The 15,311-nt window shown below is 45.5% G+C and overlaps 1 protein-coding gene across 1 annotated transcript; it reads right to left on the bottom strand.

Moving 5' to 3' along the window:
* Nucleotides 1–6,216: 6,216 nt before the first annotated feature.
* On the bottom strand, nucleotides 6,217–9,589 carry LOC116534740 (cytochrome c oxidase subunit 5B, mitochondrial). Its single transcript, XM_032255348.1, has 4 exons — nucleotides 9,066–9,589; nucleotides 7,517–7,590; nucleotides 7,236–7,335; nucleotides 6,217–6,409 (listed from the first exon to the last, which is right to left on the bottom strand). The coding sequence occupies exons 1-4, from the start codon at nucleotides 9,325–9,327 to the stop codon at nucleotides 6,297–6,299; spliced, it is 549 nt and encodes a 182-aa protein (XP_032111239.1). The 5' UTR covers nucleotides 9,328–9,589; the 3' UTR covers nucleotides 6,217–6,296.
* Nucleotides 9,590–15,311: the final 5,722 nt, after the last annotated feature.

Below are 15,311 nucleotides of genomic sequence, written 5' to 3'. Positions count from 1 at the left end.
TGTTACTTCACTGCCTGGTGATGTGAAACAATTGATGTGATGCTGGTGAAATCATTTTTTTTTTTTTTTTTTTTTTTTTTTTGAGACGGAGTTTCACTCATGTTACCCAGGCTGGAGTGCAATGGCGCGATCTCGGCTCACCACAACCTCCGCCTCCTGGGTTCAGGCAATTCTCCTGCCTCAGCCTCCTGAGTAGCTGGGATTACAGACACGCACCACCATGCCCAGCTAATTTTTTGTATGTTTTTTAGTAGAGACGGGGTTTCACCATGTTGACCAGGATGGTCTCGATCTCTTGATCTCGTGATCCACCCGCCTCGGCCTCCCAAAGTGCTGGGATTACAGGCTTGAGCCACCGCGCCCGGCCCGTGAAATCATCTTAGTGAGCCACATGTTGTGTTTGACTCAGGCCCCTTGAGCTCTGTACCTTCCCTGTTTTAGGCTGACCCCCTCATGTCCTTTGCCTGCTAGCCTCCAGGCATGCTGTTCTCTCCATGGGAATGACCTTTGCTTGTGCCTGTCAAAATCTTATCCTTCAAGGCAAAGTGCCATCCTCTGTACCCCCTCTTCTGGCAGGTTAAAAATGTTCAGACTCTGCCAGCTTCTCGCTGTTGGAAAAAGTTACAGATGAGGAAGGTAGTACAGCTGGAATGAAGCCTGTGTTGGATCGGAGTTGGAGGTAATATGAACTCATGGTTTTAATATACATACAGATAGATACTGAAACACATCTCTTTGTGAGAGCCAGCATTAGAACACAGACATGCATTTCCTAGCCCTGTCTGCTGGGAAGGTCTGGAAGCAGTGACACCACAGTAGCAATGAGCACATAGTGGCCAAATCTTGGTTTCTAAATACCATTATGGGAAAAAGTTCTTCATTCTTTGTCAATAGTTTAATACCATTAGGGTGAGTCCTATGTTCTTCCTTGATGAGGGGAAATGGGCTCCATTTTCTAAGCTAAGCTCAGATAGAAGCCACTTCCACTCAAGAGCAAAGGTTTGCTCTTCCTAGTAGGGGACATTACATTTCCCCTGTGACAATTCCCTGGAACAGAAAAAAATAATAGATGAGCTTGGAATATTCTATGGTATGATAACATAAGGAAGTGAAAAAAGAAGGGGTTTGTCTAATGGACACAAGAACCAACTAAAAGGAGCATCCAATGCTCAAATCAGTAACATGATAAGTGTGTGAGTCATACTCATGCGAATAAGGAAGGCAGTGCAGCTGGAATGAAGCCTGTGTTGGATTGGAGTTGAAGGTAGTATGAACTCATGGTTTTAATATACATACAAATAGATACTGAAACACATTTGTGTGTGAGAGCCAGCATTAGAATATATACATGCATTTCCTAGCCCTGAATAAATATATACATGGGGGAGAAGGGACAGCTCTCCCTTAGGTAGAATTCCAATTAATGTCAAAGGAATTGTAGAAAAAGAAAGTCACCATTGAGCAAACACCACAGTAATTATTGTCGCAGGCAAGAATGGAGGAGACACAAATCAGTGGATAAAAGTAAGGACATTTGTGTTGTCTCAAAGTATGCCTCTACAAGATGCTTATTAATTAGAAAAGGAGAAATAGTAACTTTATGTTGGAGAAGCCTAGTCAATACTACCTTAACCAAATAATCATAGTATACATCTCAAATAATAAGTCATTGTCTCTCTTTTTTTTTTTTTTTTTTTTTTTTTTTTTTTTTTTAAAGAGACAGGATCTCTGTTGCTGAGGCTGGAATGGAATGTGGTGGCATGATCATGGATCACTGCAGCCTCCATCTGCTGGGCTTGAGGGATCCTCCAGCCTCAGCCTCCCAAGTTGCTGGGGCTACAGGCTTGCACCACCACACCCTGCTAGTTCGTTTTGTTGTTGTTGTTATGTTTTTAATAGAGATGGGGGTCTCACAATGTTGCCCTGGCTAGTCTTGAACTCCTGGCCTCAAGTACACCTCCTGCCTCAGCCTCCCAAAGCACTGGAATTACAGGCATGAGCTGAGTCCAGCCATAAGTCATTTTTTTTTTTTTTTTCCCTGAGATGGAGTCACTGTTGCCCAGGCTGGAGTGCAGTGGTGAGATCTCCGCTCACTGCAACCTCTGCCTCGCAGGTTCAAGCAATTCTGCCTCAGCCTCCCAAGTAGCTGGGATTATAGGCACACACCACCACACCTGGCTAATTTTTGTATTTTTAGTAGAAATGGGGTTTCACCATGTTGGCCAGGCTGGTTCTTGAACTCCTGACCTTAAGTGATTTGCCTGACTGAGCCTCCCAAAATGCTGGGATTACAGGCATGAGCCACCACACCCAGTAATCAGTCATAGTCTCTTAATGATGCACTAAGAGGGGCCCAATTTCGCCTGTGGTATTCTTGTATCACTTCAATCTAACCAGGAGCAAGCAGCAGGCAAACCCAAACTGAGGGTGGTCTACAAATGAATAGAGTTGTCTTGTTCAAAAGTGGCAGGTCATGGGACAAGGAAAGACCAAGTGCAATGTGAGATCCTGGGTTGGAAAAAGACCTTACCAGGAAAACCAGCAAAATTCTGATAAGGTCTGCTGGTTAGTCCATAGTACTGCATCAGTGTTAATTTCCTGGTTTCGGCCGGGCGTGGTGGCTCAAGCCTGTAATCCCAGCACTTTGGGAGGCCGAGGTGGGTGGATCACGAGGTCAAGAGATCGAGACCATCCTGGTCAACATGGTGAAACCCCGTCTCTACTAAAATTACAAAAAATTAGCTGGGCATGGTGGCGTGTGCCTGTAATCCCAGCTACTCAGGAGGCTGAGGCAGGAGAATTGCCTGAACCCAGGAGGCGGAGGTTGTGGTGAGCCGAGATCGCGCCATTGCACTCCAGCCTGGGTAACAAGAGCGAAACTCCATCTCAAAAAAAAAAAAAAAAAAAAATTTCCTGGTTTCAATAATTATACTACGGTAATGCCAGACGTTAACATTAAGGAAAACAGTAAAGAGTAAACAGGAACTCTGTACTATTTTTTGCAATTTTTCTCTAAGTCTAAAATTATTTTAAAATAGAAAATTGGGCTGGGTGTGGTGGTACATACCTGTAATCCCAGCACTTCGGGAGGCCGAGGCAGCAGGATTGCTTGAGCTCAGGATTTTGAGGTTGCAGTAAGCTATGAACACCACTGCACTCCAGCCTGGGTGATGGAGACCCTGTTTAAAAAAAAATAAAAAATTTAAAAGTTGGGGTGGGGGAAAGAGCTCAGGGTCTGGAGCTATGGTCTGGGTTCACAATCTTGCCACCAGAAACTGCTGTGTATTCCTGAGCTGTCCTCAGACTTCCCATCTCCATTATGGGGTGGTAATAATAGCACCTTCCTCATGGGTTTATTCACAGCCTGGAAGCTGTGCCTGGAACATTTTATTCCAGAAAATAAAAATAAATGCTCAAAGAATGATAGGGGCATGTCAAAGGACCACAGAAGCCAGCTTGAAGAGGTTCCCACTGACCAAATTTGCAAAAAATTAAACATCAAAAAATAATGATAGACATGGGTTATAATCCACTGAATAAAATAAGAAAGCATGAATCCATACTGTTAAGTTAGTAAGTTGAAAGTTTGATGAGGAACAAGGTGTTAACATTTTTTTTTTTTTAGTGGAGTCTTGCCCTGTTGTCCAGGCTGGAGTACAGTGGTGTGATCTAGGCTCACTGCAACTCCGCCTCCTGGGTTTCAGCAATTCTCCTGCCTAGCCTCCCAAGTAGCTGGGATTATAGGCACCCACTACCATGCCCAGCTAATTTTTGTATTTTTAGTAGAGATGGGGTTTCATCATGTTGACCAAGCTGGTCTTGAACTCCTGACCTCAGATGATCTGCCCACCTTGGCCTCCCAAAGTGCTGGGATTAGAGGCATGAGCCACCTAACACGGCCAGTATTGACATTTCTAAGTATTGCGCCATAAGATACTTCATAATTAAAGAGCAACAAAACAAAAATAAAGAGCAACTTCACAATGGAGGAGTTTGGCAGACATTAGCTTCATCAAGTGACCGAAGTGAACCTCCTCAGCAGTGGACAAGTCGGCATCATGTGCCTCCCGGAAGGATGCAGCATCCCTTGCCCACAATGCATAACCCAAATCCAGTGTGAGCAAACTCAAGTTGCTGATATAGTTCTCAAAATGTCAGCAGAGTCAAGGAAAGAAAGGAACTTTTCCAGAAGGAACTACTAAGGGCAACACATGATTCCAAGCTGGGTCCTTTTGCTATAGAAGACATTATTGGATCTTTAAGCAAAACTTGAATGAGTCTGAAGATTAGATGGTAGAAATATACAAATTGTACTTTCCTGATTTTGATAGTCATGTTGTGGGTATTAAGAGAATGCAAGAAATACACGTGTGTGGTGGGACATCAGATCAACTTACTTTCAAATGGCCCTGGGAAAAAGTTCTTCATTGTATACTTGGAGAGTTTAATAAGTACAGTTAGAGTGAGGCCTATATTCTTGGTTAAGTGGAGATGGCATCCAATTTAAGCTAAGTGGCCAAAGGTTCAAATGGAGCCCACTTATACCCAAGAGCAAAAGTTTTGTCCTCCTAGTGGGGAACATTGTATTTCCTCCCTATCACTACGGTTCCCAGTTACTATGAGGGAAGGAAGCAAGCTATTTCATATTGTTAGCCTAAAGCAGTTCTCAGCCTTGCTGGGAGGCACATGGAGAACTTCAGACTTCTGAAGCCTGGGTCCCACCGCAAGATACTGTTTTTTTGGTCTGGAGTGCAGTGGCATGCTCATAGCTTTCTGAAGCCCCAACCTCCTGGGTTCAAGTGGTCCTCCCACCTAAGCCTCCCAAAGTGTTGGGGTTTACAGGCATGAGCTGCCATGCCTAGCCTATTTTTCTTTACAAGTAAATTAGTTAAAATTTTAAAAAGAGAGAAAAGCATAGACTTGGAGATGAGGTAGGGAGAAAACAGACTGGATTAATGATAGGGGACTCAAAAGTCCCCCTCAGCAGTTTTGAGTTGGAAGACATATGGAAAGGGAAAGGCAGACCAGCCATACAGGAGGGCTTAGTGACAGCACAGACTAGTCTTCAGGAAGGTGGAATTGTAGGGGTTAGATTTCACAGGTGGTTATCTGAGAGCTCCCCTTCCCAGAGGAAAGGGCCTCAAATGGCAAATCAGTGCTTGGGCATTATCCGGAAACAGAGGTCACCAACAAGGATGAAAGCAATAGCTTTGACTGCACCTTCAAGATGGGTAAGATGAGGGGAATGGGCTTTCCTTTGACACTCCTATCAGCTCCCACTGAAATACCCAGTTTGTACCAATTTTGTGAATATAGTCACTGAAGCCACCTCTGACTAATCTCCACACAAAATGAAAAGGATTTCCATTTTGTAGATAAGAGGTTTTTGAGACTTTAACTTGTCCCAAGGTGTCACAGGTATAAAGTAGCTGAAGTGGGCTTTTTTGGCATTTCTCCCCTCCCTTACTCCCATGTGTATCTCTAAAGCATTAAAAAAAAAAAAAAAAAACTATATAAATACCTGTAAGTGTAAAAAATGTCTACATATCAAATATCCAGAGTTCAAATTCTGAATTTTTTTCCCCACATAATTATTTTCAAATCAGATCCAAACAGGGCCTGCTCACTGCTGTTATGATATCTCCCTTCTCTGTTTCGCTACATGTTCTCCCTACCTTTTCCCTCTGCTCCTTGCAATTTATTTGAAGAAACATGCTCAGTGATTTCTGAAATTGTTCCATATTCTGAATTTTGCTGCTGGTATCCCCATGAATTCTTATTTTGTACCTGGGTCCCTCAAGACTTCAAAATCCCCAACACTCTCTTCACAAGGCTACCCTGCCTCTATGATGATACTATGAAGATCTACCATCTGCTAGGCTCTTTACATATTAAGCACCTCACAAGGCATTTACCTTTTTTGTAGTTGTACCTGACCTCCAGAGAACATGTCCACAGGGGTAGAGCCAAATGATGGAGCCAATATTGTAGGTCTGGTCAGCCTGACTCCACAGCCCACCCCTTTCCCTCATACCACGTGGTCCCATTCATTGCATCATGGTTTGTCAATCCATTCTTATTATTAATCTAAGCACTATACACTGGTCATCCACTTTCAGTAAGTGATGGCAAGCTAGCATTAACAGATAGCTATTCCCAAAATAACAATATTCCATGCCTACCAAAAAATACAAGAAATAGATAAGAACAGCCGTCTATGGGAGAAGCCAATGCAATGGCTAGTCTTTATTGGAAAGAAGTTTTATATCATATTTTGAGTAACTCAGTGCAGGCGCTCAGTGTGCCAGCTCGTGGGGCACCAGCTTGTAATAGGCTCCACAGCTAGGGCATCGCTGGGCCTCGCCTTTGTGCAACCAAAACCAGATGATGGTACTGTTGTCCTCTTCACCTAAAAGGGAAAAAAGGTGGTTCAGTCATTCGGTATAGAAAGGGTGACTTTCAGCATGAATTTGTTTTCCTCAGCCACCTCTGATACACAAGACGGACTATGGTCAAGAGATCAGTTCAAGCCCTCCTCCCATTATTCAGATGAAGAAATTGAGGCTCTGAGTCCACCTATAAGTAAAATGACCTTATATCAGGGTCACGGTAAATTCTTTTTTTTTCCGTCTTGCCCTGTCACCCAGGCCGGAGTGCAGTGGTGCCATCTCTGCTCACTGCAACCTCCACCTCCCAGGTTCAAGTGATTCTCCTACCTCAGCCTCCCAAGTAGCTTGGATTACAGGTGTGCACCACCACGCCCGGCTAATTTTTTGTATTTTTAGTAGAGACCGGGTTGTTCTGGATCTCCTGACCTCATGATCTGCTCGCCTCGCCCTCCCAAAGTGCTGGGATTACAGGTGTGAGCCACAGCACCCAGCCAAGGCTCACTGTAAATTCTAACAATTCCCTTGCCCATGTAGAACACAAAGGAGGGTCCATTCTGGTATGTAGCCCTTCTGTCTAAAACAATGCCTGGCATAGAAGCAGTATAACAATAAATATTTGCTGGGTGGATACTACTTCATGCCACACTTCCACTGAGCCAGTCTTTCCACTATGCTGCGCTTTCCAGTAAGGATGAACTATCAGGCATAATGAGGCTTGAACAAGACCCATAGAGAAACTCATTTACAAACATTTATTCACACACTAAAAGATTTGAAGCAGCTTATAGACTCCTGTATTGTGGGATATATATTAAGTGGATAAAGAAATAGAGGTGAGGTACTTACAGATACAGCCCACTATTCTCTTGTTGGTGACAGAAGGGACTAAATTAGGGTCTTCCTTAGTGCCTGAAGCTCCCTTTGGGGGCAGTATATTGTATGGGTCCTGGAAAAAAAAAAAAAAAAAAAAAGAATTGAACCGTTATGCCAAATAAGCCCTACCTTCCAGAAGCTCAGGGTGTTCCTACAAGCCAAGTTCCCTGGATGAAATACTCCCAGAGAGGAGACTACTATGAACACATACAAGACCATAAGCTCCACGGAAGACACAGAAGGGAGTTTCTCACCAGTCCCTTTCTTGCAGCCAACATGATCTCCCTCTCCAACCCAGTCGCCTGGTCGTCATCACTAGGAATACCACCTAAAGCAAGATACGTGAATTATGATGCTGACTGAAATGACTGATAGAAAAATTACGAACAGAAATGATCAAGAAGAAAAATGCCACACTGAAACTTCTGCATACGTTTTAGTGAGCGCATAAGCTCCTAAAGGCTACTCATATCCATGGTCCCCAAAGAACCACCAAGTCATGATCCACACAAGCGGCAGCACTTGGGGGAGCTTCTTTTCTTTTTTCTTTTTTTTGAGATGGAGTTTCGCTCTCGTTGCCCAGGCTCTAGTGCAATGGCACGTTGTCGGCTCACTGGAACCTCTGCCTCCTGGGTTTAAGCAATTTGCCTGCCTCAGCCTCCTGAGTAGCTGGGATTACAGGAGCGCGCCACCACGACCGGCAATTTTTTTTTTTTTTTTTTTTAAGAGGGAGTTTCGCTCTTGTTGCCCAGGCTGGAGTGCAGTGCTACGATTTCGGCTCACCGCAACCTCCGCCTCCCGGGTTCAAGCAATTCTCCTGCCTCAGCCTCTCGAGTAACTGGGATTACAGGCGCCCGCCACCACGCCCGGTCAATTTTCGTATTTTTGGTAGAGACGGGGTTTCCTATCATCTTGACCAGGCTGGCCTCGATCTCCCAACCGCAGATGATCCGTCCGCCTCGGCCTCCCAAAGTGCCGGGATTACAGGCGTGAGCCACCATGCCCGGCCCAATTTTCTTTTTTTTGAGACGGAGTTTCGCTCTTGTTACCCAGGCTGGAGTGCAATGGCGCGATCTCGGCTCACCGCAACCTCCGCCTCCTGGGTTCAGGCAATTCTCCTGCCTCAGCCTCCTGAGTAGCTGGGATTACAGGCACACGCCACCATGCCCAGCTAATTTTTTGTAGTTTTTAGTAGAAACGGGGTTTCACCATGTTGACCAGGATGGTCTTGATCTCTTGACCTTGTGATCCACCCGCCTCGGCCTCCCAAAGTGCTGAGATTACAGGCGTGAGCCACCGCGCCCGGCCAATTTTCGTATTTTTAATAGAGACGGGGTTTCATCATGTTGTTCAGGCTTGTCTCGAACTCCTGATCTCAGGTGATCCGCCCGCCTCGGCCTCCCAAGGTGCTGGGATTACAGGCGTGAGCGCCCAGCGTAGGAGCCTTTCCTTCTCCAACCACCGAGGCCAATTTGTCTACAAGCAAATGAGAACCCACTCGGTTTGAGGTGGGCGCAGGTTTAAAGGGCGGCCGGACCCCTCCCCAACCCAGTCGCAGTCCCCGCCCCTCCCAAGGTCACCCGGCACCTCCGTTTAGGATACTTTCGCAGTGGAGTCAGTTCAGAGGGCGGCAGGAGCAGCGGCCCGGAATTACAGGAAGATGCCTGCAGAGCCTGAGGCACTCCGGACCGTAAGCGGTCATTGGGACCTGGAGTAGCTGCACAGCACGCCCCGCTTTGCCGCCCTGGGACCACTCCGGGAGGGCAATACTCTGGTCCCTGGCACGCCTGGGAAGCCGAGTACCTCGAGAGCCCATGGAGCGCACTGCGGCCGCACCATTGGGACCGCAAGCCCTCAAGGCCTGCGCGGCCAGCCCTCCAGCTCCGCGAAGTAACCTTGAAGCCATCGCGTCCGCGACAATCAGCAGCACTTCCGGAAACAGGCAGCAGAGACAGGCGAGACTTCCGGGGGCGGGCTTCTTTCTCCTCCCGGTCGGCTTTCCGCTTCTTCCCCGCCCTCGGACCCGCCCACTCCCGCCACGGTGGCGGGGGCGGAAACTGCGCATGCGTGACTCTGCCTCCCCCTGCACCTCACAGTAGCTGAGGCTTGAGGGCGGGTTTGCTGTTTAGTAACGCTGGGAGGTGAGCAAGTTGTTTGGGTGCCTGGAGCTCAGCGGCTAAACCACATTGGAGTTCCTGTGTATCTGGCCTGGTAGTCGTGTTCAGCAAACGTGGAGGCTACTGATGGGAGTCATTAAGTCCCCGCCTGTCAAGAGACTTACTGGACCCCAAATGATTTGAATTTGAAAGTGGGCTCCTAAAGATCTCTGCGTTCCTTGCTAGGCTGGTTAGTGGCAAGACTGGTTCTCCCGGCAGTGCGTGAGCCGTCGCGAGCGTGTCGCATTGGACGGGACCTACCGGTAGTCCTGGCCCAGTTTCCTGTTAGAGTTGTACTGTGGGGGTGTAGGCGCCGGGGTCCCTGCCGGATCTCGGCCTAGGGAGGAGGACAGGACGGGGGCAGGACCTCTCCCAGGACCAAGAGCCTGGTGATATGAAGAAGGCCACTCTTCGAGGCTGCTAGGGGAGGAGGAGTAAAAAGGGGAGTTGATAATGGGAAATGGAGTCAGATCCTGCTGTGACTGGAATTCCCTGTTTGAAATGGAAAACATCTTCCGTCCATAGCTTCCCGTTGCCCCACAGGCTAAGATGTGCAAATTTCTTATGATGAGCTTTAGGCAGTGTAGCCCTGTGACAGGCTAGCTGCATGTGGTATCAGAGTTTCCCTACCAGATAGAAAAATCGCTTTAGAGTGGAATTAGCTCATCACTGAATTTTCAATGCCTTGCAGAGGTCTGGTATATAGTAGGATCCAGTAATTTTAGTAAATTTACTACTTGGATAGACTATACAAAACCAGTTTATAGGGCTTCTCCTGGCCCAGTGAGGTCAATTGGAAGCAAACTGGGTATAGTTGAAGGCTCAGATACTCCCGCTTGTCTCATGCAGGCTATGATATTTTCAAAAGGACGTGGTGGAGCATTGCCTCCCAGGAGCCCCGTCTGGTCTTCATGGGTGCCCCCTCCACCAATTAAAAAAAACCAAATACCTGTATTCTGATACAAAAACCACCTTTAAAGGCCAACATTTCCTTTAAAGGTGGTTTTTGCTTTGAATGGCTTCACTGTTACTCCCTTCTCCCTCCCCTCCATTGCAACGTCTCCAAATTGAATCGAGGGAAAAAATTCTGAGCAATGTTCCCCAAGGACCTGTAGTTAATTTGCAACTGTGTTTAGGTGTTTGGCAGGAGAAAAAAGCATTGGTCTGGAAAGTAGCCCCACCAGCTAGTTCAGCCAGTCGCTTTTTCTCCTTTGGGCCACCATTTCTACATCAGTAAAACTCGTTCAACTAAGTTAGTATTTCCCAACCGTATTCCATGGCATCCAAGTCTCAAGATATGATCTTAAGAAAAAGGGCTTGGTCAAGACAGGGAAGTCCCGTATTTCATGACCACCATTTTGGAGCTGCACGAGCATAATCAAGGCTCTGATTAGGCTTGCAACAAAGACCTCTTGTTTAATTTACCTGCAGTTTAAGCCAGAGTTTCCCTATCTTAATTGACCACAAAACCCTTTCCTGAGGAACACCTACTAACTTGCCCCTCAGCAAACCAGTGATATATTCAGCTCTGATGTGTTATGATTCCCAGCTGCCTGACCAGAAATGGTTTACTCCAGGCTGTAAGATGGAAACTGACTTTAGGCTTGTTTCTCACTCTCATTGTAGGTTTGCCTAATAGTAGGAAATTTTTGCAGGCCTTTGTCTAACTCAGGAAAACCTCAGCCTCACTCTGGGATTATTTAGACTGTGTGAGTGAGCTCCAAGTTCAGGGCCAGGCTCCCCAGATGTCCCCACGCATCCCCTGCTGCTTCCAGCTCCCACCACTCTCCACTCAAACCCTGTCCCTCAGGTTTCCTTGAGAAACAGTTTGGCTTGCGGAACCGTCTGCCACCTCTGCTCCATCATTGTCTTTGCCAGCACAATAAACTTACTGAGTATTCTTTTATAGGCTAATTTTTGGTTGTCAAAATAAATATACATGGTAGGTCAAACAGCACAGATATGTAAGGAAAAAGCTAGCAGTTTTGTGCTTATCCTTTTTTTCGTTACCTATATCAGGTTTTCTCAACCTCAGCACAACTGACATCTTGGGTTGATAATTATTTGCAGGGAGGTTGTGCATTGTAGGATTTAACCTTATGTCATTAGCACTTCCCCGACATGATAACCAAAAATATCTTCAGCCATTGCCACATGCCCCCTGGATTTGCAAAATCCCCATTGAGCATCACTGCATATATGAATATAAAATATAAAAACATATAAGTACTATACAAATTATTAGTAAGTTTCTTCCTTCATTAAAATTATTTTGTAGATATCCCCCCAGATCAATACATCTAGACCTTAACTTATGTAATGGCTACAGAATATTCCTTACTGTCAATGTACTATAATGTACCCAGCCATTCTCCCTTGTGAATATTCCTATGGCTTCCAGTTTTTTGCCTCTCAAACAATGCAACAGTACACGTCTTTGTACATACAACTTTATATTCCAGACGTTTTGTTTCTGAGGAGTAGGGTCAAAGGGTGTTTGCGCTAAACATTTTAGTAATACATTCTGCCAGATTGCTTTCCCAAAGTTTGGAGCAATTGATGCTCACACCAGCAGGGCATGTGAGTGCCAGTCTCCACCTCCAAGCCTTTGCAAATTTAGCCCACCAGGTGAAGGAAAAATGAGTGCTGTTAGTGCTCCTGGTGTTTACATTTCAGTTCCCTGACCTCCAAGGCAGTTGAACATCTTTTTAGATGTTTACTGATCATTTACACTTCCTCGGGGATGTGAACTGGGCTTAACCACTCAGGCACACTATTTTTTTTTTTTTTTTTTGAGAGAGAGTCTTGCTCTGTTGCCAGTCTGGAGTGCAGTGGCACAATCTCAGCTCATTGCAACCTCCGCCTCCCAGGTTCAAGCAATTCTCCTGCCTCAGCCTCCAAAGTAGCTGGGACTACAGGTGCGTGCCACCACGCCCAGATAATTTTTGTATTTTTAGTGGAGACAGGGTTTCACCATGTTGGCCAGGATGGTCTTGATCTCCTGACCTCATGATCCGCTTGCCTCAGCCTCCCAAAATGCTAGGATTACAGGCGTGAGCCACCGCACCCAGCCTTAGGCACACTATTTAACCTCTTTCTGCCTTAGTTTCATTTTCTTTCATTTTAAAAAAGAATATATTATTTTGGTTGTTGAGACTGAGTCTTGCTATGTTGCCCAGGCCGATATCAAACTTCTGGCCTCAAGAAATCCTCCTGCCTCCCTCTTCCAAAGTGCTGGGATTACAAACGTGAACCCCCATACCCCAGGAGTTCAAGACCAGCCTAGACAACAGAAGGAGACCCCCATCTCTATGTAAATTTTAAAAATTAGCCAGGCATGGTGGCATCTGGCTGTAGTCCTAGGTACTCAGGAGGCTGAGGCAGGAGGATCATTTGAGCCCAGAATTTGAGACCACAATGACCTATGATTTTGCCACAATAGCCTATGATTGTATACCACTGTACTCCAGCCTGGGCAACAGAGCAAGACCCTGTCTCTAAAAATAAAAAATTTAAAAAAAAAAAAGGCAGATAAAGATTTGAAAAGGTGTTTTTCCAAAGAAGACATACAAATGGCCAGTAGGGCCAGGTATGGTAGCTCACACCTGTAATCCCAGTACTTTGGAAGGCCAAGGCAGGTGGATTGCTTGAGCTCAGGAGTTTGAAACCAGTCTGGGCAACACAGTGAAACCCCATCTCTATTAAAAAAAAAATAATACTTTTTTTAAATGGCCAATAAGCACATGGAAATATGGTCAACATCATTCATCATCAGAGAAATGCAAATCAAAATCACAATGAGGCACCACTTTATATCCACTAAAATGGCTAAAATAAAAAAGACAGATAAGGCCAAGTGCCATGGCTCATGCCTATAATCCAAGCACTCTGAGAGACCCAGGTGGGCAGATGGGTTGAGCCTAGGAGTTCGAGACCAGCCTGGGCAAACAGCAAGACCCCATCTCTACAAAAAATACAAAAAGTAGTTAGGTGGGATGGCATGCACCTGTGGTCACAGCTACTTAGGAAGCTGAGGTGGGAGGGTCACCTTCGCCCTGGAAGGTTGAGGCTGTAGTGGATCATAGTCACGATCATGCCACTGCATTCCAGCCTCGGTGACACAGTGAGACCCTGTCAAAAAAAAAAAAAAGACAATAAATGTTAACAAAGATATAGGGGTAATCAGATCCTCATACACTGCTGATGGAAATATAAAATCATGTTGCTGTTTTGGAAAATAACTTGGCACCTCTTTAAAAAGTTCAACATTGGCCGGGTGCAGTGGCTCATGCCTGTAATCCCAGCACTTTGGGAGGCGGAGGCAGGCAGATCACCTGAGGTTGGTAGTTCGAGACCAGCCTGGCGGTGAGCCAAAATTGCGCCATTGCACTCCAATCTGAGCAACAAGAGCAAAACTCCATCTAAAAACAAAAAAATAGTTCAAAGCATTGATCTATCATGCGACCCAGCAGTTCCACTCCTAGGCATATGTAGGAGAGAACTGAAAATGTCTTCACACAGAAACCTGTACACAAATATTTATAGCAGCATAATTCACAATAGCCTAAATGTGGGAATGAATGACCCAAAGGTTTATCAATTGATGGATAGATAAACAAAACATGAAACAACCATACAATGGAATATGATTCAGCCATAAAAAGGAATGAAATACTATGTGCGACAACATAGATAAGCCTTAAAAACATTACAGTAAATTGAAGAAGCCAGACACAAAAGACTACATATTGTAGAGTTCCTTTTATTTTTATTTTTAATTATTTTATTTTATTTGAGACAGGATCTTACTTTGTCGCTCAGGCTGGAGTCCTGCAGCCTCAACCTCCTGGGCTCAAGTAATCCTCCTGCCTCAATCCCCCAAGTAGCTGGGACTACAGGCATGCACCACCATGCCCAGCCAAATTTTGTACTTTTTGTGCAGAATGGGGTTTCATCATGCTGCCCAGGCTGGTCTTGAACTCATGAGTTCAAGCGATCTGCTCACCTGGACTTCCCAAAGTGTTGACATTACAGGTATAAGCCACTGTACTTGGCTAAACGATTCCTTTTATACAAAATTCATAGAGCTAGAAAGTAGATTCATGGTTGCCAGGGCCTGGGGGAGAGGGATGGAGAGTGGCTGCTGATAGGTACAGGCATTCTTATCTGAGAACTGAATGCAAAACCTTGTGCATATACTAAATACCACTAAATTGTACACTTTAAAAGGGTGAATTGAAATGTATATGAATTATATCTCTATTTTTAAAAATCAAGCATCAATCAAGCAAGCAAGGAAGGTTCACTTTGCAGGGTTGTAGTAAGGCAACAGGTGAGACGTGGGAAGTGGCTGTGATGCCTCTGGTGCTCATAGGGGCCTGTGGGTCCACCTTTTCTCCTCCTAAGTGTGAGTTCCTCAAGAGAAGGACCCCCAAGAACATATTCAGCTCTTTACCCAAGTGCCTGACATGGGGCCCAGCACACAGTAATATTCCATAAATCCTACTGACTGCTTGGAGATAATGATGCTATTTTTTTTGTAAGCCAAGGTGAAGACATTACAGATCAGCACATATGCACGGGTATACAGTCAAGAAATAAGCAAATTAATCTGCAAGGCTATTGGGACACAGCCTCTGAATGAACATTTGCCTCTAACAATAGTCCTGCTCAGTGAGCAGAAAGTTCAGTGAAGGAAATTTCAAGGAGATTCCCCTCCAAAAATGACATCAGAGAGCATAAGTTCAAATCATCATCTCCCTACATGGTTTAAGAAAAAAAAAAAAGGCCGGGCACGGTGGCTCAAGCCTGTAATCCCAGCACTTTGGGAGGCCGAGGCGGGTGGATCACGAGGTCAAGAGATCGAGACCATCCTGGTCAACATGGTGAAACC

Source organism: Sapajus apella, unplaced genomic scaffold (genome assembly GCF_009761245.1).
Source record: "Sapajus apella isolate SASKATOON/1434 unplaced genomic scaffold, GSC_monkey_1.0 scaffold89, whole genome shotgun sequence".
In the NCBI taxonomy this organism is placed as follows: Eukaryota; Metazoa; Chordata; class Mammalia; order Primates; family Cebidae; genus Sapajus; species Sapajus apella.
The sequence above is the reverse complement of the archived record's forward strand: the minus strand, read 5'-3'. Positions and strand labels throughout refer to the sequence as shown.

Bases quoted from the DNA above. Each gene is read 5' to 3' on its own strand.
- LOC116534740 (XM_032255348.1), bottom strand. From the start codon at position 9,327: ATGCGCAGTTTCCGCCCCCGCCACCGTGGCGGGAGTGGGCGGGTCCGA. The intron at 7,591-9,065 runs GTACTCGGCTTC...ATCTTGCTTTAG, and splicing joins GCGCTCCATGGGCTCTCGAG to GTGGTATTCCTAGTGATGAC. The intron at 7,336-7,516 runs GTGAGAAACTCC...TTTTTTTTCCAG, and splicing joins TGGCTGCAAGAAAGGGACTG to GACCCATACAATATACTGCC.